The 24,939-nt window shown below is 44.6% G+C and overlaps 1 protein-coding gene across 3 annotated transcripts in view; it reads right to left on the reverse strand.

The window, feature by feature from the left end:
- Window positions 1-24,939, reverse strand: part of IP6K3 (inositol hexakisphosphate kinase 3) — a 121,298-nt gene that overhangs the window by 27,766 nt on the left and 68,593 nt on the right. For all 3 annotated transcript variants that reach the window (XM_078644243.1, XM_078644241.1, XM_078644242.1), the window contains 2 exons: window positions 21,719-21,923; window positions 11,362-11,540 (listed from right to left, as the gene is read on the reverse strand). In XM_078644243.1, the coding sequence (XP_078500369.1) occupies window positions 11,362-11,540; window positions 21,719-21,903 (364 nt within the window). In that variant the 5' untranslated portion in view covers window positions 21,904-21,923. The remainder of the gene's footprint in view (window positions 1-11,361; window positions 11,541-21,718; window positions 21,924-24,939) is intronic.

Here is a 24,939-nt window from a genome sequence, read left to right on the forward strand (position 1 = left end):
GGCTGAGACCTGAGGTATTGCTTCAGGCCCGTTCTTGTCCTTCCTGTAATATTTCCCTTAATTGCTCTATTCAGACCCATATGCATCTTATCCCTTCTACGCCTGTTAGTTATATCTCCCAATCCAAACATGGCTTTTTGATCAATGCACGCTCTTTGATCAGACATGGGATTGAGTTTCACGACTTTGTTAGTACGAGGCATCCAGATTGGGTCTTTGTCACCGAGACGTGGGCCTCTGAGTCCTCTGGCCATGATTTGCTTCTGGCCATACCTGAAGGATACACCCTCCTAAGGTTAGATAGAGAACGCTGTAGAGGTGGTGGAATAGCCATTCTCTTTAAATCTACTCTTTCGTGCACTATAAAAACCCTATCGGCCCCTTCTGATCCCTTTGAGGCCCTATACTTTTGTATTGTGCATGCCCCTTCGAGCTCTTTTGCTGGTATTTTACTTTATAGGCCCCCCGGATCCAGAGCTAACTTTTGTCCAGAACTCTTTAGAATTCTGGAACCCTATTTTGGCAGACCTCATCTCACCATCTTGGGGGATATCAATTTTCACTTAGATGATTTGGCCTCGAAAGATACCTCCTCTCTGCTGAATTCTTTGGAGGCATGCGATTTTGTCCAAAGAGTTCTCCACCCGACCCATAAGGCGGGGCATATCCTTGACGGGATTTTTTCGAACGACTCTAGACTAGTTGTTGGTATGCCGATACCAATCACTTGGTCTGACCACCTAGTAGTCCCCCTGTCCCTAGATATCCCCTGCTCTAATGTTAACTCAGGCACTGGTAAAAAACACTCTAAAAGGAGCTTCAAAAATTTTACCAAGGAGGCTCTCGCCCCTTTTACTTTTAACACCAATATTACATCTCAGCGGAAGGTGGATGAGTCGGCTCAAGAACTCACCGATGCTATCACCAGAGCCGCTGCTGAACTAGCCCCTCCCTCCTTGAAATCTGTAGCTCGACAGAAGCCAACTGCCCCTTGGTTCTCAGCCGATTTGAGGCTTCTTAGACGAAAATGCAGACAGAAGGAACGTGGGTGGCGTAAATCTTGGGATCTCAAAGATCGAGAAGGCTATAAGAGCCTGTTACGAGAGTACAAAAATAGAGTCATCAAGGAAAAACAGGATTATTTTTCCAACCTAACCTGTTCTCTAACATCCTCTAAAGAGCTATTTAAAATAGTGGACTCACTGTGCTCTCTCCAGGTTCCAGACCCTGTGGTTGCTTCCCAGGAGCTATGTAACGATATATCAGACTTTTTTTACAAAAAAATAGATGATATCTACATGGCTCTACAGTCACAAAGGAACTCCTTGAGTTCTGAGGACTTTTCTAGAATCAAACTGCTGGAATCTTGGAATAGAGACTCCCCCCAGTCCCTTGAACACTTCCCTGCTCTTTCTTTGGAGGGTCTCAATAGCCTGCTGGACAAAATAAAATCGTCTTCCCCACTTGATCCAGTTCCTCTGAAACAACTAAAGAACTGTAGAGATATCATTCTCCCTCCGATGCTGGAAGTAATGAATGGAGCCTTGGAACAGGGCATTTTTCCGTCACTTTGGAAGAAAGCCATTGTAAAGCCGCTGCTGAAAAAGACCACCTTGGACCCCGGAGTACTGAAGAATTTTAGACCCATCTCTCTGCTGCCGGCCCCCGCTAAGATGTTGGAGACCCATTTGAACTTACATCTTTCTAACTTCCTTGATACCTCAGGTTTCTTGGACGGGTCCCAACATGGCTTCAGAAAGCTGCATAGCACGGAGTCTGCCTTGACGAAAGTCATGGATAACATCCGCAGAAAAGTGGATTTGGGTCAAACCACCGTTCTGGTGCTGCTGGATCTTACAGCAGCATTCGACACCCTGTCTCCCCTTACTTTAACATCTAGGTTAAGGGAGGCAGGGGTAGAAGGACCGGCCCTCAGTCTCCTGAGCTCCTTCTTACACCAACGAGAGCAGCGTGTCATGCTAGGTGAATACCTCTCCCCTGTTAAGTCTTTGCAATGTGGGGTGCCACAGGGGTCGGCATTGAGTCCGACCCTGTTCAACATCTACGTGGCCCCCCTTGCAAGACTAGTAAGATCTCAGGGGATGGAGGTAGTGTCGTATGCCGACGACACGCAGATTATGGTATCCCTGACCCACTCTGTGAATGAAGCCGCATCAAACTTTAGGGCCTGCATGCAACTTGTTGCAGAGTGGATGATTTCCAACTCCCTAAAGCTGAATGGGGATAAGACAGAGGTCCTGGTCTTTGGCAAAGACCAGGACATGTGGTCAGGTGAGTGGTGGCCTCCTTCTTTAGGTAGCTGCCCCACACCCACACAATCTGCCAGGAACCTTGGTGTCATCTTTGACACCCAGCTCTCTATGGAGCTTCAGGTCAACAGAACGGTGGCCACCTGTTGGGGCATCATCAGGACCCTGAAAAGGATCGTCCACTATCTTTCCCCACAGGCACGGAAACAGGTGGTGATCGCCCTTGTTGGCTCAAGGCTCGATTACTGTAATTCACTGTACGCCGGGGCCAACAAGGGCCTTTTGCAGCGTCTGCAGGTCATACAAAATGCGGCAGCGCGGTTTGCTCTCGCCCTGCCCTGGTTGGCATCTATGACCTTGGCGAGGAAGAATCTCCATTGGCTCCCTATTCCCTCAAGGGTTACGTTTAAACTCCTCTGCCTTACATATAAGGCTCTAACTGCAGGCTCGACTGATGCCCTTGGATCCCTACTTACTAGATACGTTCCGAGCAGATGCCTACGCTCCAGTGAGCTTAATCAACTGGTAACCCCTCGAGCCAAGAAGGCTAGGTGGGGGAGCAAAGCCTTTTCTATACTGGCACCTCTGATGTGGAATTCACTCCCCCTGGAGATCAAGTCACTGCCTTCCCTCGACCTCTTTAGGAAGTCGTTGAAAACTTGGCTTTTTATTAATGCATACAAGTAAGCTCTGTTTCTGTCTGCTAACAGCCTCTTATTTGACTTAGGCACCTTGACGCCCACTGGGCATAGCTGCGCATTACAAATGCCTTTTCATTCATTCTTTCATTCATTCATTCATACCTTGAAAGCTATATTTGTTATGATAGTTTTGCGTGAAACAGAGGGATAAACAAATCTGGATATTGGGTTTGTGCATGTGAGGAGGGGTGTACGAAGCTGAAATATCAATGTTGTGCATTCTTAAAAAAAAAAAAAAAGAACTTTCCAAAAGCCACGGATTTTGCATTTTTATAAGAAAAAAACCCGAAAAATAGTATATGTAAAAATCCCACAAGATGGTTATGCAGGGAAATATCCCACAAGACTTTTTTTCTAAGCCAAAGCTCCCGTAAAAAATATATGGTGGTACAAAATGGACCCAACTGATATTTTGCAAGATATTTCACACTAACGTGAGAAACTTTACAGCTGTGTGGTGTTTGCTGCCTTCGGAGGCAGAATAGTTAATTTGCTCAATCCTAATGATGAGCAGCTAGGGTCGGACCATCCAGTTTCATTTTAATTTTCGCCACTTTAAAGCTCCCTTTCGGGCATAAGGTGATTCGGAAAGTTTGGTAATGAGACTCTCATTGCTTGGAGAGCGTGGGCTGATCACTCGTCACTGACAAAATGCAGTCTTTGGGAGAGCAGGAATTCGACTTCCAAAAGGAAGATTTAAACGTCCATCATTCCGAAGCCAGTAAACTGAGTACCAACAGCAGATCGAATTAGCATCTGTGCGGTATTTACCGCCGAACAGAACGTATTACTGCTACCACTATGGGAATCAATTCAAAAGCGGGTTCGGGACCAAAAAAGCGTTTCTCTGGAAACTCGGTTGGAAATACTGTTTATTTAACCTGCTCAAGTTAATACTCCGTGTCTCCATCCCTCCCTCTGTGTCTCCCTCCCTGTCTCCCACTCTCTGTTTCCCTCCCTCCCTCTGTGTCTCCCTCCCTCCCTCTCACCTGTGTGTGTGCCAGCCCTCAGCCCCGGCTGAGACAGCTTCCCCGGCCGCGCGCACACAGCCCCATCAAGTACTTCATGGGTCTTTAAAATACCATTTACATGTTAATGAGGCTTTGTTAAAATTCACCTCTTAGCCCCTGCCGCTCCCCTCTGACAATCACTGGAATCCCCCGGCCCCCTCGCGCTGCTGCAACTGTATTTGCAACACTATTTAATTTATTTATTTTTAAACACATGTGTCTGCTATGTCCGCGGGCCGCCCAGGAAGGCTTGCCGGGCCGCCACCGGCCCGCGGGCCTTACTATGAGTACCCCTGCTTTACTGGGTTTGAACACAGGGGAGGAAGTCTGCTCAGTGAGGCAATGAAAACTACCAGTCTAAAGTGAACATTATCTTGCAGTCGGATGCCTATGGTTATTCTAGAAAACTAACGAGTTGCTGGGACTCATATTCCTAACCCTAAGTCATACCCTAACACTAAGTCTAAGTCTAACCAAAACCATTGTTAACATCACTTAACGGCAAGAAATATAACCCATTCATTTAAATTCTAAAATAAACTTAGTTGCAATGATTTAACTGAAGTCTTCTCTGCAATTACTTTGTACAGTGGAGATTCACTTTAATTACAATTGCATTTGTGTAAGGCTTCCTGCTCCATCGCAAAGCACCAAGGCCCCCATTAGGATGGCGGGTGGATCGCCCCCACCAGGCCGGCGGTAGGCGGTAGCCACCGCCGGCCTGGCGGGGGCGATCCGCCCGCCATCCGTGCCGGAATGACACCCCGCCATATTATTATGGCTGGGGGGGTCCGCGGCAGACGGAAAGACCGTTCGCCGCTTTTCCGCCCCGGTCGCCTATGGTGGCGGTGTCTATCAGACACCGCTAGCCATATTACAAGGGGCATTTTCAAATGCCTTGAAAGGCATGCGGAGTCTGGGGCCCGTTGCGGGCCCCCAGGGACTGCGGGGTGGTGGGGGTGCACATGGGGGGTACCTGTGGTACCCCCCAGCATTTCAAAGAACAGTGTTGCAGGCACCGCGCGTTGCCTGTCACGTTGTGCTTTGAAATGCACTACATGTTTTTTTATCATTGCGCCGGGCGGTGCTTTCAGCACCGCCCGCCACAATGTTAAAAATACAGGATGCGCCCGCCACTGTGGCGGGCGCATCCTAAGTTCCCCCACGGGACCCCCACCCTTATGGCTGGCGGTCCCTTTCCACAATGGGATGGCAGGCGGGCAAAGTCTGCCCGCCATCCTAATGGGGGCCCACGTGTTTTTTGGATTCATTGTTGTAACGTAATTAGGTAGCGGGAAAACTTGTGAAGTTAGATAACTGAATACTAAGTTCACAAATTTTTATTTCAAACTTCTGAAATTGCAAAGCTAAAAAAGATTTTTGAAGAACGGAGATAGAAACTTCAGCAGCCCTTTGCTACAATGGGAAACTGTTCCTACTGAAGTGAAGGGGAGACTGCTTGGACTTGGTAGCAGAACCCTGGTGCAGCCCTGCTAAGAACCATGCATCAGGCGTTAGACTAACACATTTCAGTATAGTGATTCGTATCACTGCACTGAAATGCAAAGTCACGCATCGTCAGCTGTCAAGCGGAGCGCTATTAGCACCACTACAGAAAGCTGTCTGGCAGCCCGTGGACTGTGCTGCTTGCAAGAAGGCGTGTGCGATAGCTCAGCGCTCTAGGTAGGTGTTCCGTTAGATCAGATTCACTGATGTAACCCTCCTTCACCACGCAATCTCTACTTTCAGTTTCAGTGCTGTGCAGGCGCGCAACACCCATTGGGCTCACGGGGCTTCAGCCCCCCCCCGTCGTGTGTGTCAGCCCGGGCTGACACAGCTTTGCGGGCTGGCGACCATCTAATTGCAGCCGCACTCGAGTACTTAACATGTCTTTGAAAGACCATTTACTTGTAAATTAGGCTTTTGTTGGAGTTTTCACCCCTTCTTTCAGTCACTCTGTCTATGGTTGGAAGAATTAGCCCTCCCGCCCCCCCGAAATATTTTTCAGCCCCCCGAAATTTGGCTCTAGTTGCCCGCCTGGTGCTATGGTACCTGACATGTTGTTCCAGTTACTCTGTCCGCTTCGCCTGCCTCTCGGCCAGAGCGGCTCATCGGATTGGATGAGTCTGCCCTGATCTCTCTCTCCATCTGACAATGGGGCAAGGAGGAGGCACAGTCCAGGAGCCGCTGTTGGGATCTGAGATTCCCCTGGTCGAGAAGTCCCTGCTTGCCCCTTGGAGTCTGCCTGAGAAGACCCCAGAGCCCCTCCCACAGAGCTGTATGTACAACGTCTCCCCGCCTAACGATTCTACACCCTTACTGTGTGCACCTGGGGAGGGGCTGGGGTGACTAGTGTTGTTTCTCTTATAAGCAGTGGTGCTTTGAATGGTCAGGTATTGTCCAATACTGAGTCCCTGCACTTCTCAGCACTTGTGCAATACATGTAATGGGGTAGAACCGGGATTTCTCTGAAGCAAACAGGTACTCTAAAAAATGAGTACCCGTACTTTTATAATTTCTTTTAAAGCACTGCTTATAAGGGTGGTGGGGGTTTAGAGAGATGTTGAGACTTACTCTGGACGGGCAGATGGAGTGGCACAAGGCAGTCAGTAGATATGGTCAGTGGTGATGGAAGTGACACTGCCTGAGGAGAAGAGGTGGGTCACTCTGGGGGGGCTGCACATTGATTATTGATTGCATGAACCCTGACCACAGTAACAGCAAATCTTGCTGGCCCAGGAATTACCGCTGCCTCCCGCCAATGTTAAACTATAGGACAAGACGTTTCCTATTGTGTGTATGGCGGTGAAGGGGGCTGTGTCCTGTCACTGTGAGAGAAGGCGCTGAGTGCCTTTAACACGTGCACTACTCTCAAGTGACGGTGCCACATCATGAGCTCTCACCATGACTTCAATTTACAGCAGATGCAACGAGTACAGTATGAAGAAAGGAGCATGATCTCTGTCACTGTGCCAGCCTGCATTCTCCAAACTGGCAACTGACTCCTGTTTCCACATGACAGCGACACTGTCTGAGCAGCTGACTGCAGCCAGTGCCTATGACTCCACATACAGTGTCCAAAGCAGCAGACTTTATATTCCCAGCAGTGTGAGACTTGGTTTGATAAAGATAACCTGGGTAGTAATGTTATCACCGGAGAGAGGCCAGAGTTTTTTGTCTGATGGCAGTTTTGACTATCACCACAAAGTAACGTAGAGGGTTAATATACCTCCTGCAAAGAACGTGTACCAGCATATCCCAGAACTGTATTTTTGTGGCTAGCTTATTGGGTTGCTGCTTTTGTCACAGAGATCCTTTTGTTACTGGTGGGTTCAGCCGCACCTGGCTCTGGGGTCGTGTTGGAGGGTGCTGTGTATTTCGAAATAATATGTTTAAAAGCACCTGCTACATAGTTCCGTAGAGTTTCTCGCTGTCAAATGGGAGTCATTACTGATATTTGTCTGTTTCCAGGGACTTTATTGCATGATTTCGCTCGTGGGAAAGTGTCACTCATAGTCTTTGAATGTGACTCATAATTACACTGAAATTATGAAAATGTCAGAGGTAAGCAACCTGAAACCTTGGCAGCTATACTGGTGTAAGTCATCCCCCAAAGGGCCAAGTCCTGTGTTGCTTCCTCCGTATTTGACTTTGCGTATCCTTTCATACTCTGCCCTCTGCCACACGAGCTATCTCCTGCGAGCCCGCCAATCCCCACGTGCACACTGTCAGGGCCCCTCACATTCCCCCTGCAGGGATCACCGAATGTTCCGGTCTCTCCGCACGTCGTACTTGCGTAGGGAGGATTGCAGCAGACAGCCAGTGATGCCAGAGAACTTCCCTCTAGAGAATTGTCTGGGACGTGCTGGAAATCTTGCTTCTACAGAAGGGCTTGAGCGAGTTTAACTTTATCTTGGATAAAGTTTGATGAAATATAGGGGCACATGCATCAATGGAAATTGCATTCGCAAATGGTGCAAATCGCAATATTCGGCTGTTTGCGAATGCAGTTCCAATTTTTGGGATGCATTATCATTTTTGTAAATTTCGCAATTTAAGAAATCGCTAAATTGCGATTTCTTAAATTGCGATTGCATTTAAGGAATCTCAAATTGAGATTCCTTAAATGCAATGCATCAAACTTTAAAAATTTGCGAATTCGAAAATAAGGGGAGCAAATTACCATGAAGTTGACCTTCATGGTAATTTGCGAAAACTTTGAAAAATGCACTAAAGTGCATTTTTCAAAGTTCCATTTTACACACGCACATGCCCTTGGGGCATGTGTGTGTGCAAAATTTATTTATAGGCAGATTTCAGGGGTGCAATAGGGTGTCCTTTGGATATCCCTGCACCCTTGAAATTGCATTCTCACTTTGCGAATTTCTAATGGTGAATCGCAAATTAAGAATGTCTTCCCATTCATTCCTATGGGCCTCGGGGTATTCCTTAATTGCGATTTTCAATTAGAGAATCGCAATTAAGGGATTATAAGAAATCACTATTTTTTTAGCGATTTCTTGATGCATTGCAGTTTGCAATTCCTTAATTGCGATTCCTTATTTTTCGCAATTAAGGAATCGCAAAATGAAATATTGATGCATGTGCCCCCTAGTAACTCCACGCATCTTTAGGTAGACAAAGTTTCCAAACTTTTTGGGAAATTTTAAAACTTTGGCTACTTCAGGGCCACTAAACATAGTCCTATCACTTTTCGATGCACTGAGATTGCTTTTGTTCGAAATAAACTGTAATTATTTGGCACTTTCCTGTCCGTTTACATGTAAAGCAACCAAACTAGGACAATGGCACTACATTAAACTAAGTCAGCACTGATGCGCAGGAGTCTCTAATATAACAAAATATATTTTTTCTGCCACAAAGATGGGCATTATCAAGGTTATCAAGCATCATTTTGGTAACAGTTGTATGTGTATTTATTTTTTCCACAACGATGATAATATTCACGTACTCCATCCAGAGGAAGTCATGGAGTTCGCTGAGCTATTTAATACTGATTTGGGTGGCAATTATGTCGATTTTTGGAGATATTTAATGTTCTTGTTCTTTTTAAGAAAATGTTCCAATTTTCACATAGTATTGTAGGACTGAATAACTTTCACAATTGTGTCCTTTTGATACAATCTGTTATTATTAATGAACGGTTCAAAAGTGCACTCGTTGGATATAACCCAATCTTACTAATAATTTCAATATTTATTGCTGTCCGTAAAAAAAGCCCCAGCAAGGTGCATTATTTACAGTTTTTAAAATTGCACACCTATATGGAACCAGTAAAATTACGAAAAACGGAAACTACCTTATCCTTCCGAAGTACAACATCCAATATTAGCCTGTCTCCCTGCAACTGTTTTATTTTATAAGTAATAAACAAAGCATATGAGATGCAGAATGCCACCGTAAAATATTTCTAACTTATTTCAGTACTATGGCACAGTGTCATGTCATTCTTATTATTAAAAAAGCCCTCATTCTTAAATACCTGGTCTACACATGTTAGTAGATATGGCGTAGTATCATAAACGGGGATTAGCATTAAAATGCCTGTGTATCATCCATTGAACGCCCCTGTGATGCAAAGTAACACAAAGAAGTGCAAAGGGCTAATTTCCATTACTTTTGGACAACTTTACAGCACGAATACATTATAATGCTGAAAGTAAATAACGCAACAACACTTTTGGTACTTTTACACCGGGGCAGTTGTTCATAAATGTGCACATAACATACGAAACATATCTGATTATGATATAATTCAAATATGGTTTGAGCCTGTCATTTTCCATGAACACCTGATAACCAGCCACCACTGAAATATAACTGGTATTCCAGAATATTTCCTCGTTTTTACCGACCAATATTTTTCCTTAACGTTTGCGATATAATGGGGTCTTATAGGCGAGGAACAAAACCCAACCTCTTTTCACTTGTTTCTAAATTCTGATGTGTATTGATTAGTAAACTAAACTGGGCATTTTTTTCTACAACTGCACAGTTGCATTTTTTTAAAGAGGTCTCAGAGGGAGAGGCATAACAAATTCCATAGAAAAGATGCTTTAAAAATGAACTATGCTCCCCAGTTTAAGACCAATTTCATGACAGTGGCTAGAAAAAATATGTTCGTGACCAACATAGTTGAACAGAAGTATTTTAGTATTAAATCTTTTGCTTTTAGTGCAGACTTGCAGCACCACATTTATCCTCCCAGCACATAGTACACACTTTGTCTGATGTAAATGTTGAAATCTTGGTTGTAGCTTAGTTCCTGACAAGACTTGTGCACGGCACAGGATCAGGTATTTTATTTGGGTTTAATACATTTCCTAGAGAACCTGATGCCAAAGCAGTGGTACCTTTGTTGAGCAATGTGATAGACCAGTACTGATGAACTGAGCAGTTATGTGTGGGTAGGCTTGTAAACGCTCCAGTCATTTGAAAAGTAGAATTTTTCACTTGCAAGGATTAAGAGTTACTTAAAGAGTTTCTAATTATGGAATGGTGATGGGATCTGTACGACAGGATTAGGGTGCTTGGAGATATGTGTATTGTTGGATTTAAAATTTTGGAATCTCATGCTTTGGAATACAGAGCATGATTTTCAGTAGGTTGTAGTTGATGTCTATCAAAAAGGAGACTTTTGCTTTTCCTTCACAATTGTTTGTTGCTGGAAGGAAGCTTAGAATGACACAGACTGTCCACTACTGAGAAAAGGATGCCTGATAGACTTCCATTTTGGAATGAGACAAATCAAGGTGAAATTAACCAGTGACATTGTGATTTCTTCACTCGAATCTCTGTGTTCTGTCAAAGTATTGAAGCGTTTCATCATTAAATACACACTCAGTTAGAAGATGCCATGAGCAAATCCAATTTTCAATAAAGAATAGTGTGATTATGATGAGTAAAATACTATACAGATCACCAGAAATTCACCGGCATGCTTTACTCTCATTAGATTTCATCAAAGCAAATCAGAGTTTTGCAGCTTTAGCCAGACATGCACAATTCACAAAGGACAAATAAAGCCAAACTGCTAGAAGTCTAGAGTGAAGCATACATTATGCAAACAAGACAGCAAGCTATGTGAGGTGTCATCTTTAGGTGATGAGCATCCCGAGGAATGTGCATCTCTGTACATAATTTTCTAAAGTGAGTTGTGCTCTTGGTGTGAATATTTGTGTGCTTATAGACTGCTGTAATACACATTTTTGAGGAGGCTCGTCTTTGCAGTAGTATTAGGAAAGGGTCCTTAGAAAGTCCTATATCTTTACACCTTATACACTAACTTTTCTGGTTCAGTATTCATTGGCTTACTCTTAGGTTGACAACTTTGGTCTGAGAACATTAGAGAAAGGATACGGTGCAGTTCGTTCTTGTTGTACTCAGAGGACATGCGGCTGAGCTGCTTCCTGTGACATTTCAGAGCCCAGGGATTGGAGTCTGCCTTTCCTTTCTGATTTCCATTGGAATCTTCCAAGTGACAGGTGAGTTCGGTGTGAACTTGCAGCTCTGTCCTACGCAGGGAGGTCCCGTGGCAACTATAAGGCGTAGGGTACAAAAGTGATCATTGTATTAGTTCCTTACTCTGGCAAAAACAGCCACTTCCCATTCTGAAAATTGATCAAATGTCATTGGCATTCAAGAGGTTTTTAATTTGTAATTATAAATTATATTCCTTGTGTTATAAGTGTTAGATATATAGGTAGACCAAAACCTAACCTGCTTCATGTGTCTCCTACAGATGTACGGTGTGATTATGTCTCTCTGCCGGTTCAGTGCCTGGCCCCATAGGATTTCCACTAGGCATTTTGCATTCCATATCAGTGTATTTTCAAAGCAATAAAGACTCAAAATATAGACGCATAAGCACAATGGGAAAAAATGGGAAAAAAGACTAGCAGGAACTCAGAGCCCTAAATCTACAAAGCCATCATCCATCTCCTAATGGTCAGGAAACAATCATAGAAATGTCCTCCCCCCAACTGGGGGGAACAATGCATTTTGTGATTTGTTGAATATCTTAATTTCATGTGCTAGACTGGTTATTGCTAGGGTTTGGATCCAACAGAATCCACCTATGGTTATGGAATGGTGGAGCCTTGTCAAGGATATATACAATATGGAATAAGCAATTGCTACAACAATGGGTTTAAAATCTAAGTGGAAAATGGAAAGAATTTGGGGACTTATAGTGTCTTGATATCTGTTATCTCTTTTCTTGCTATTAATAGCCCTTATTATTGTGTTATGTATTGCCTTGCTGACGTTACTTTACTGCATTGATCTTTGCTGTTTATATAATGAATTGTGTTCTTTTTTTTTTGTTATTTATTTGTGTCTCATGATGCAAATAAAAAATTTTAAAAACAGAGAAATGTCCTTCAGCAAACCGCTTTGCATTTGACAACCTCATAGAAACAATTCTTCCCACCAGCTCTAACTTGGTGGACCTTTCGTACAATTATCCAACTCTTTTCTTGAGGTAGCGGCATTGTGAGGTTGATATAAAGAAATGCACTTTAACAAATGAGATGGAATATTCCTGTTAAAGCCATGGCTCATTTGCTCAGTGTCTCTTAAAGATGACCCTTGACTTCATAGGAAGCCAATGTATGAAACTCTTGACCTGAGTCACATGCATTCTCATTAATGTTTTAGTAATGGTACACACAGTCTGGTTTTACAACAGCTACATGTGTAAGAAGTGCTGTGACAGTCTGGACACAGAGCTCTACCACAATCAAATTTTGTACAAATGACAAAGCCTCTTTAGTCAGATGTTCTTGGAAAAGAAATTGCTGGCTCACTGGAACAATGCAAGTCAATAACATAATGTGACAACAACCAAGTTAAACTAGGATAAACTCTTAAGTATTTATCCTTGATACTTTAGTTATCTTCAGGTCACATTCACAAAATGATATCCCTCTACTGTTATAGCCCCAGAAATCCTTTTGGAGACTGTGAAAGTTTCTCCGTACTTACCATTCACAGGTTGTATAGCATGTTCTGTGTGTGAGCTATCAAGAGGATAGAAGATTCACCAGAACAGCCATCTAGGCATCCTATAGTGGGGTCTTGAACCCTGGAAGATAATTACAGATAATTCTTGCCTAGACGAGTGTTAGGGCCTTACCACTAGCATTCTGTGGAGGACTCTTTCTTGAATCATGATGCCTCTTTCCTCTAGGCAGCATGACAACTACTGAGATTAATGGAAGTGTACTTAGAGCTCCTTCTCTTTAACTATCTTATCAAATGTGGACTGCAAAAGTAAATGTATTGTTTAGGGAGACACAGAATGAACAGTCTGCAAACAACATTGTGGAGTTCATTGAGGGCTTCTACTTACTCTCCAACCTATCTCTTATTCCAGTTTATGTCTAAGATTCTATCATACGTTAGGACTCTGCTAGACTCAAATTCCAGACACTGTTAAGTGATGTCTACTTCCTTTATTCATTTTTTTCTTACTTCTTGCTCTTTCTCCTCTCTTTCCTCCTCCCTCCTTTCCTTCTCTGCTTATTTGGTTCTTCTCTTGCCTACCAATCTCTCTCCTTCTCTCTTCTTTCTGGCCCAATGCTTGAGGTAGAATATCCGCAAACCACAATCCTTTCTAGTGAAACACATTTTTTGGGCAATCATTGCATTCGCAAGGGTGACTATTAATTCCCCCAACATAGGGGCCGATTCCGATCCGGTAAAGAAATCCGTACGACCGACTCGAAGCCGTAGCCCTTTACGTACGACTCGTACAATTACCGTCCGACTCGCGTAGTACGATTCGCACGGAAAAATATACGACCGAGACGTACGTAAATACAAAAGTCCGACCGAACTGTAAAAAAAGCAAGGGAAAATACGTACGACACGGACCCTCAAAGTGAACCGTACGACTCGTAAACATGCTGAACGACCCGACAAGTACGATCCGGACCGGGGAATCAGAATGTGAATCGTACAGAAAATGTCCCGTATGACTGATGCGAACAGAGAGCCACACAATCAAATACGAGACAAACCCATACTGAACGACGCGCACGCGAACACCATAAAACAGCACAAGGAGGGTGAAAACAACTCGTACCGCGGAGAACGTCGCGTATGACCGAGTCGCACACACAAATAAATAGAAGCAAATACAACTAAATGAGCCGTACTGAACCCCGCGGACACTGTAAAACAGCACAAGGAGGGTGAAAACGAGTCGCACAACACCACAAAACACGTCTCCAGTGTACAAACCATGGAAATGAATGTCCTGGGCAGATCCAAACAGGAAAACAGAGGGGCAAACTCACAACCACCTCTTATAACACACCCACATAAAATTCTAACTAAGGCCCAACCACAAATGGACCAATAAAAAGGGCCCACACACACAAACCATGAGCCTTTACAACAGACTCAATTTGCAACAGATACTGCCAACACACCACCAACTGCACACATTCACCTTCACATATACCCCCTCTTTCATATTCAGAACCACACACCCACATCCATTCACACCGTCACCCCACACCATGTCCACACAGAAGAATCCAAAGTTCACAAAGGAGGAGATGGAGATCTTTGTCAACAAAGTCATCAGAGTCGAGCCACAGCTGTTTGGCACATTGGCCAGACGGACCAGCATAGCTGAGAAATCCCGCCTGTGGCAGAGGATAGTCAATAGGGTGAATGCTGTTGCACCCATCCGACGCACAAGGAAGGAGTGCCATGCCAGGTGATACGATCTGCGGAGGATGGTCAAGCGAAAAATGGATGAAGAATACGCACAGAGCCAGAAGACTGGAGGTGGCCGTCCCCGCAAACCAGTGCAGTACCAGCCCTGGAGAAGGTGATGGCCCTGCTTCCACCGGTGGGAGTACATGGAATTAAAGGAGTAGTAGAGCCTGGTGAGTACACAAACAACTCATGTAACATGGGGGTAATGGCATCCACACCCCAAGTACAAAAAATGCCCGCACCAACCCCCAAGCTCTCACCGGCCAGAACTACAGCCAAAAACAACGCTAACGCCACTAACATGTGTATGCCCCATTGAGAAAGCAAGGCCATGCTATGTCCCATGCTACAGGAAGCACAGACCCAAGAATGAATGTCCGGTATGCTGGGAGGGTGGGTGTCACAAAATGCATTGTGGGACTCCAAATCAGACCCAATTGCCCTCATCCCATATGGCCCAGGTACACACCCATGCACCATTCTCAATGCACAGGGAGTGGGAAAGTGCTGACAAGATAGCTGACACTGGGCCCTGGTGTAGGCAGCATAAGGCCCTCCTGTGACCAGTGCAAACACAAACACACGGACAACAAGGACAGATATCTTGGACAGGAACTAACACTCACTGTCATGGCAGCATGCTCCATGGGGGGACAGCTACATCACGAGGGAGGCCCAGTGCCAACTCAGACTTCAACTACCAACACTGCCTGTCACACACACCCCTTTCACAAACATACCCTCCTGGGACAGGCAATGGAGTGCCCCACTGTCACAATGGCCATGTAACACAACAAGACCAATACAGATCTGCAGAAGCATCCAAGCCAAAAATCCACATGTCAATGACTGCTGGTAGTCCTCTGCACCCACCCCCATATGACTGGCCACTGCTGGGAGTCCTCTGCACCCACCCCCATATGACTGGCCACTGCTGGGAGTCCTCTGCCCCCACCCCCATATGCCTGGCCACTGCTGGGAGTCCAATGCACCCACCCCCATATGACTGGACACTGCTGGTAGTGATGTACACCCACCCCCCTTTGGAGCTGGACACTGCTGGCCCGGACCTGCGCACACACCAATGTGAAGGTAATATGCAGGGCCAGGTCGACGCGTACCCTTCCTTGGTGCGGTACGCAGGGGTTGCTGGACACGCCCCCCAAGTAACCAGACATTGGTGGTGATGTATGGCATCCAGATTATGGGGTTGGACTTTCGTATGGGTGATGTTTACTGCCCCTCACCCACCCAATCGCCCCGGTTGTTGTTCTCACCGTATGCGCCGTACGCGTCGGTTTCTGTGCACCAGGTCGTAGGCGTACAGGACTGGGATGACACGGACGATGGGGTTCATGGCGTGTATGTCGCATACCCGGGGATCCATTTCATATGCGGTTCGAGTCGGGCTCTGCTTTTCCGGACGTTTGTAGCTCCCGTAGAAAACGAGTCGTATCGAGTGTCGAAGAGACAAATCGTACTTGCTGGGCCAGAAACTGCTACTTAAATGTGTACAGAGGTCGCGTACTGCCTGTTCCGAATTCTAATCGCACGTATTTTTTAGATTCATGGTCTTTTTTACGAGTCGTAGGTAAATCTGCTTTGGATTCGAATCGTACTTCCTCGCATGTACCGAGACGTTTACGGGTATGAGTCGTACAGGAAATATGCTACGTGCGGCTATTTGTAAAGTGATTTTACCGGATTGGAATCGGCCCCTAGGTGTCCTCATTTCCTCTTTGCTGGTCCCTATGTTTGTTGTCTCTTGTCTTCCACCAAAGCAGACTTAGAACTGGATGAAATTCTCAGCAAGAAAATAAGATAAAACATGATGGATAACTCTGTATTGGACAGCATCTTATTAGGTGTTGCAATGAGAAACATATTTTTTGCATCATTCATGTTCAATCATTTCTGCTTCAGATAATTGAACAGCGTCCATATCTTTTCATGAATGAAGTCCTTCTTCACTAGTCATCCACCTCCATAAGTAAAGGGAGTGTTATAATGAAAATGTCCCCCATGTGTGGCAAAGGATGTTCCCCTAACCAAGTGACAAAACTGCAAGAGAATCTGGTATCTTGACTTTATTTTGGCCTCTGCACACACAAAGTTGAGTGTGCGCACTGCAGGCTTAGGTTCGAAATTGCCATTAAGGCACAGAACCTGAGTCTGAGATTATGGAGGTTCCTAAAGTGTACACTTGAATGGGCACGACACTGCCATCTGTGTCTTTGTATGGTGAATGGTGGTGGCAGCATATAGTGTATTTTGTTGAACAGTCCTTTTTTTTAACCTGCTCATGGACTACGAACCTGAAGCTTACCAGTGCACTTGAGTAAAGTTCCAGTAATGTGTCAGGAACTAGGCCTTGTGCTGACATCCCTGTATAAATGTTGAGTGCATATGCATCTACTGTGTACGTTAGTAGGACTCCATTTTAGTGGTGTGTGTGTGTTCGTATATATGGTTATCATGGATTGTCCCTGGTCTGACATGGCACAAGATGGAAGTTGTGAAAAAACCTCCAGACAGTGGAAGAGTATTGCCTGTATTTCTTAGAAGAAGGGTGTAACTCTAGATACAAATGTATGGAAGGACGGAGCCAGGGCTATCTTTAGAAATTATAGGTGATCTGTTTATCAAGGGTTTGCCTATTAGTCCTTCCTTGGTACTGCCATTTGCTTAATGATAGAGGAATGGGGGTGAGTCAGCAGAGACAACTGCCAATGAACGAGAAGTTTCTGGGGAGAACATGAGTCCTTTGTTTTTCTTTGATTGGCCTACCCTGGAAGGCTGATGAAAGGTAGGTGTCAAACGTTTTACCTATTGTATCATGCTGTAGGCACACTCCAGCTTAGAGCCAGCATCATCACTGCTTGCTGTGATGAGCCATCACCTTGACCAAAGAACCTGTCCATACCGCAGAGGAAAAATGAACTATGAAAAGAAACCAGGCCAAGCAGGTTCCTAAGCCCAAAATAGGGATCCACGTCCCCTATCTGAAGGTACCTTATAAAAGTGGGCCCTCAACTCCCCTAATGTGTTCCAGTATAAGCTGCTTCACTGTGATAGGAGAAGGGCCGCTGTTGCCAATAGATGATATCACTAATAGGGAGCCTTCTGAAGGGGAAGAGACGACACCTTGTTTCTGCAAGCCTTGCTGGAAGAAGCTGAGGATCTGCCAGTGACCCTGGTGGGTGTTTGCCTGCTGAGAAGGGCAAGGAGAAAGCTGTATCCCACTGGGATCTATCTTCCTCTGGAAGAGAACCATGTTTCCTAGCAAAGTGTGAGGAATGACCCAGAGAGAGCAGAGGAAATGTGGGAGAATGTCGCCAAGACTCCGGAACTTCCCATGGTCGTCAGTCTCCCTCATGACTTTTGAGCAGAGCCGACTTTAGGGCAGTGTGACCGGTGCTGACCCATGGAGGGGGTGCTGACCTCATCGAGTGAGCAATGTTCAGCAATAACTTCTGATTGGAGATATGAGAGGCACTTTTGCCCGGTGGTACTGAGGGAATCGAGGAGGCTGTCATGAGCACCAAAAACAAATATTGCACCGGGCTCCACCAGCACTAACGCCAGCCCTGCTTTTGAGTTAAGTCTGACTGAGGAGAGGTTGTTGTCGGGATCAACCGCAAAGTAAAGATTGCCCATTTGAGGACTGCTCTTGAGAAAGCTACAGACATTCTATGCTGATTCTACCTTCATTGCAGGTCAGCAATTACGCCAATGACAAGGACAGAAAGAGAAAGATCCTTCCACTGCGACCACTGGAGCAGACTGTTGAAGGTGTCTTTGTGGAGTCAGTGGAGGAAAGAAGGTGGACGGGGTGCTCGAACAAGCCCCAGTGAACACGGCCGCTTTCCCTGTGCCCTGTCCACTGAGTGATCAAGAGTACACACCACATTAAGTAATTGAGAGACATTGATTGTGAACATTTAGCTAACAGATTTTGGTGAGATGCTTAATTGTACTACAACAGAAGTGTCCACGGGTCTAACAAGAAATCTACCTCAGAAATACATCCACCAAATCTAAAAAACTAAGTGTATATTTGAAAAAGAACCCCCTCATAAATGAAGATACCCATCAGTCACCGCTCGACACCGCCCTAGTCATCATCTGGGCCTCTTCTTAGTGCTTCCATCGTGAAACATAGATGGTGAGCCACGGGACCTGATGGTTATGTCCCCCAACAAACTATGAATCACTAGGATAGCACCTAGGTGTCAACAGGTGGTATTCTTTGATTGGTGTGAAAAGAGATGCTTAATTGAACATGGCTATTCCTGAAAAAGAGCTGAGTAGTTATTTGCTATGGACTGACCTGTGGGTCGCAGAACGCTAGTAAGTGGCTCCACTGCAACATAGCGAGCATACACTTGAGCTCTAGTTGTGATTACTTCCATGTTTCATTTTGCAGAGAACCCCATAAACCCTCTTGAGCATCCCTGAAGAGGCAATTACTCCATATGTATTGTATTAAGTTCTGTTGTGGTTAAAATACTTATTTTCTCTAGAAATACACGTATTGGACTGTTCATTACATCATTGCATCTACTGTATGATTGTTTGAGTGCTGGGTCTCAACTGCCCACACTACTTCCCTGACTGCTCACCCTTGCTATCCTGAGAGTCAACTGCAGAGAGGGTGTACTTAAAGTTTGCATGGCCATAGTAATGCAGTCCCTAGGATGCCACTGGAAAACGACCTCAGTCATCCTTTTAGGGGCTTATGAGGCCATGTCTGCCATGTGGCCCCCGAACAGGGTCTGACAGTGAGGAAATAAGAACTGACGATATTTGCTGCACGACCTAACTGTGTTCTGTTATGTTAAAATAATTTATTAAGCGCGCGTTCACCAACGTTTTCTTGGCGCTGAGCGGGATTGTTTGCTTGGACAAAGACAGTGGAATTAATAGTAAGCCTGGGCAAATAACCATGGTTTGAAGGATTTTCTGAACTTGGAGTAGGAGACGACCCAACGCAAATCAGGAGGAAGGGAGTTCCAGAATTGGAATTAGAACTGTGGAGTGTGAAAGGGTTTTGAGCATTCACTCAGTCTTTGGCCTCTCTACTGAGTGTTTCTTGTGAGATGAAAGGAGGAGTGGACTGACAAGTAGGGGAACGTAACTAACCCTGCCACAGCCCGGTGAGTGGCACTGGCAATCATTGTGTCTCCTGATTTTCTATATCGCACTCTGCCTCTACAAAGTGCTTGTTTGAATACATTTAGCATTTACCCTCTTCGCAACCATGCATTCCCAACTTTCCTGCCTTCGCTGGGAGCTTAATATCTGTGATATAATACTACTGGGACTCCACACACAGCATCAACACCAGGTTTAAAATAATTTGATACCTGTGTCTATTGCACTCATTAAGAGATGTCCTGTGCCCACTTGCCTCAGAAACATGAGGCAAGATTAGGTCCAGGTCACTGAAAATTCTGCAGCTTAATGCTTAGTTCCACTCTATCACAGCCTCGTCAAAGTGTTTTCTTGAACCAGCAAAGGTCAAAAGTAGGTCCACAGGGCCACAACATCAATGCAAGGTTTACGAGGTGTTGTGTAGTTCCTAAAAATACATAGGATCTGTGCGTCTAAACAGCATACATTAAGGGATTGGTGTCCAGACTGATTCCAGACACCCCAAGGGATGTGTTAGCCTTTAGACCAGCTAGCTCACAGTGCCACCATAAGCCCCCAACCTTTAGCAAGGAGCGAATAGTCTCTAGCAACTATCGAACATGACAACCCTTGATCCTTCAGGGATCGTGGAAACAGTCTCAGTCGTCCGTGCTCACTTAGTCTTAGAGAGATACACAGAATAAACGAAGGTAACGTTTTCAATAAACATTTATTCAACCAGCGTCATTCGAGTATAAAACATGTTTGCTGCGACAATCAGATAGTAACGGATGTATAATACAAGCACCAACAGAGAAAATAAAAAGTAGAATTCTACCATGGTGCTAAAACAGTGAATATATGCAGGCATATAGATACATGACCGTAATCAAGTGTACTCCTACGATGCAAGCCCTACCTAAGTGTACCTAGCATGTATGTGGGTGTAAAGCCAAGAATCCCCTAGGAAAGAACCAACCCCATTACCTGATGGGAGAGAACGAAGAATCCCATCTTGGTCTCGAGTTGCAAGGGATGTCAGACCACTGCGTGCTGGAGCTTCTGTGTGCTGGGACCTCAGCGCCTAGTGTCAGCGTGGAAGCTTCTCCTCTGTTTATCTAGTGTTGGTATGGTTCTTTTCTACCATAAAGATAGCCTTGGTGTTCTTTACACAATCGATATGTATGCAAATGAGACTAGAACGATATCTGCAATAATGCAAAGTAGTTCTTACGCCAAAAGATGAAGATGACCCTGACTTTTACACAGAGTATGTTCATGATGTTATGTACGTCATGTGCAGGGACTTTTCTAAGAATTCTCATGTATAATAAATTAGGTTAGTTTCAAGGAAACCGATCGTCATTTATTCAGCACAAAACTGGGTAAAAGGTCAATGCTAGAACCCTTATGCAGAGCAAGGTAGGACAAATGTAGGTAAAAGGTCATGTAGCTACTTAGGCCTAGATTGGGGTACATAACAAATGGATTGATAATGTAAGATCAATTTTGACCCAGTGCTTGATTCGAATCTGCCTTGTAGCTACCAGTGCTACCAGTTGTAGAGAAAGGCAGGGACTTTCAAGGAGATACAATGGTTTGTTCAAGGCAACCCAAAGAAGTTCAGTGAGATAGCCGGATTAGAAATCAAGAATCTTGTTTTTTTACAGGCAACAAATTAGCCAGTAGATATAACAACCTCAATGCTTAGCCTTCACAGCTTAGTGGTCAGCAGGGCTACTAGTAAAATTACTCACATGAGTCCATTAACAGCAATCATTTAATTTCAATAGATTTGACTGAAAAAGGTTTCTTAATGTCTGGAAAAAAAAGTGTTGCAGGTGGTTTTCACCTCTCGCTTATGGTCTTCCTCAGTGCACTGTGCTTCCAGTTGGACAGTGTTTGGGCCCCTCCGCTGGACTTGCCCAACTTGAACTGGTGCCAGATGGAGATTGACGATTCTGCGCTGAGCAATGGACCTGGGATGTCGTTTTGTGGACTGGCGATCATGGTGAGGTGGCCTCTGCTGTCCTCCATCAGGGACACCGAGATAATGCCTGCAGACAGAGGACACCATGGAAGAGTTAATAAAGGCATGGATATAACAGCTGGACTTGTGATTCGTTCTGTCACATCATACACATCTAATGTGGACACCAATAAGTGAAAATAACGGGTCTTAAACATGAAGGATCAAAGCAGCTGTTAGATGCATTGTTTGTCTCCTTTGTGAAGTGTCCTATTCCAACAAAGCACCTCTGTCCTATTCCACCTCGTACTCAGAGCACCTAACCTGCAGACCTGCCTCCCAGGGCAGGGCACTCATGGTCAGCTGCACTCCATTTTGCCCGAGGCACTGAAATGATATTTACGACCAGCAACCTAATTATATATTGGTAGACACTTGTCCACAATGTTTAGTAACATAAAATATGACAGTTAAGGCTGTTTTGCTTTCGACGTTTTGAAATATTCCTATGCATTTGTTTCAATATTTTGAGGGTATATCAGAGCAAAAGACATGCACAGTTTCGACCGGTCCTTTTCTACCATATGATTTTATATCTAAACATTTCTAAATTTCAATAACCTGGTGAGGTGACTTGATGAGGGTCTGATGCTGGATTAGACATCACCAGTGTAGCAGACTCTCACAGCACGAAGAATACCGTTCCCAAAATTATAGGTTCATAGAGATGCTTTTCGGTGGAAAGATTGTTAGCTCACTTGCCTTCAATTCATTTTACACTGCAAAATTCCAGCACGTATAGGACTTCATTGTAGCATTGTAGCCCATTTAACGATCACAGATTCACCGAGACAGATGTGGTCTGTTCTACTATGGAGTCATTTTGCTGGCTGATCACAATAAAATCGCAGGGTTTCTAGTACTCAGCAAAACCACTGACCGAGGGGTCTAAACTGCAACACAGGACTATTGGCTACTGGGTACAGCCTTGCACAGTGTCGCTATCGATTCTATGATTTGCTGCAGATGACATTATATTTGATGCACAGTGCCAGCAGTGCATAATACAACCGGTTTTTCATGGGACATCCATGCACAGCACTCCAAGTATATCAATAGCACTGCAGCGCACAACCATCCAGTTAGAGGATATCAGTGTACAAAGCACAACCATCAGGACATTGATTTTGCACAACAAATCAATCTTTAGGCTAGTAGTGCACAGCATTACCATCAGTCTACAGGGCCTGCAGTATATGGCAGGATCAGCAATAAAAATAGCTAAAAGCACACAGTAATACTATGAAGCTTATGGTTAGTCCACAAACAGCAGGCAAACCCTACACCAATTTCATGGAGCCATCCGTGTGCAGACATGGTTCCAGAGTGTTCCTCGAACTAAGACTAGTTTGCTAGGTCAGAATACCATATAACAATCACTTGTTAGGTGTAGCAGCACACTACTACAAGCAAAGAATTGATATGCTCAACCACCAATCCACACAACTGTTACATACATCAGATCGATGGTACACAACACAACTGTGGCTCCAACATTTCTATCCAACATTTCTATCCTTTCCAGTACTTTGGGAATGGGTAATTCATCTAGCCACACAGTACTATATCTCTTGTAATATCACACTTGGGTCCCCTACATCAGCCATGTTTTGAATCATCTTCCTTAGTTTCCTGAAAACACATGCAGAGAAATCGGGCTGGTCTCTTATTTATTCACGTAGGGTTATTTCAACACGGTGTCCTGCAGCTGCCACACAAACGGGCTTGAAACCTCATGGTCTGACAACACTTTCTGTAACCGGCCTGCCCTCCACCTGTCGTTCCCCATCTTTCTTCTGTACAGCATGTTCCCTCCTCGTGCTTGCCATGCCTCATTAAAACGGAGGCAACTAGGGGGCAGGCACGAGTTCAGGACATGTCTGGGATGATGGCACCAGAGAAGGCCATCTTTGAAGAGGCCGGCAGGCGTTTATGTTTGTAAATGTTAATTCAAGTGAATGCAGGATCCGGGCATAAAGAAATAATTTGCCTCCTTAAAAAAGGCATAATCAAATAGTTGTGAGAGAAAACCTCACAGATATTTTATGAACCAGAACTGGTATCACCTATCCGATTTTTGCAGCTATGCATTTTAATATTCGTTTTTTTACAACCACATCCATAAATTTAACATGTTGGGGGACAAAGCTGTGGCATCTTTAAAAGTTCATATGCCTTTCTGAATAAACAGCAAGCGAATCTCAAATCCGCTTCCGTACCCCAACACTTTGCAATTGCACAATAGTTACGACAGCGATTCTTGCCTAAAGGAGCATAGCCTACATGTACAAAGTTTGTTATGGAAAGTTTTCCAGCTTTTTCTGACTCTCTACAATAGCTAACAGCTAAAATGGTGATCAACGTATTTTGTTTCCCATATTATTGTTTCTACCTGTAGTAGATTCCCAAAACATGAACAATTGTCCGGTAGTTTTGACTGATTTGGTGGTAACACCAGCCTGGTACTGACAGTTCCTCCCTGCCAAACATCTGAAGCAGATGGCAGCACATACAAGACATCGTCGCTGTCCAGCTACATTACAAAATTATTTCATGAAGCAAACATCTGAGCACCGAGTTCTGTACGGCTCACAGTTGAATGTCTTGGATTTGGCTCAGCACCGAGAGTTTGACTGCTCTAAGCCATCCACTAAATCACACAAAGCTGTCGCACACTAAATGGCCACCTTTTCAGTAAGCTCCCATCAGTCTGGGACGGTGACTGACAGTTCAACTGGGCCAGTGTACCCGACTCATTTCAGCTGTCTTGCAAGCACTTGTTGTCAGCAATAAATACACATTAGATGTATGCTTTCACCACAGCAGCAACTGGCAGTTGAAAGTGATGTCCTAATATCCATTTTTTGGCGCATAAGCCATAATGACAACATGAACTGCTCTTGAAAAGATAGGAGCACTTGGCAAATTCGTAGCATTGTAAAAGTAGGCTGCACTAATGACTGATCGGCATCACGTGTTTGTACAATGCAGTAGTCATTTCTAATTGTATGCCAGGAGACAAAAGGCAAATTTAAATGTTAAGA

Source organism: Lissotriton helveticus, chromosome 5_1 (genome assembly GCF_964261635.1).
Source record: "Lissotriton helveticus chromosome 5_1, aLisHel1.1, whole genome shotgun sequence".
NCBI classification, from domain to species: domain Eukaryota; kingdom Metazoa; phylum Chordata; class Amphibia; order Caudata; family Salamandridae; genus Lissotriton; species Lissotriton helveticus.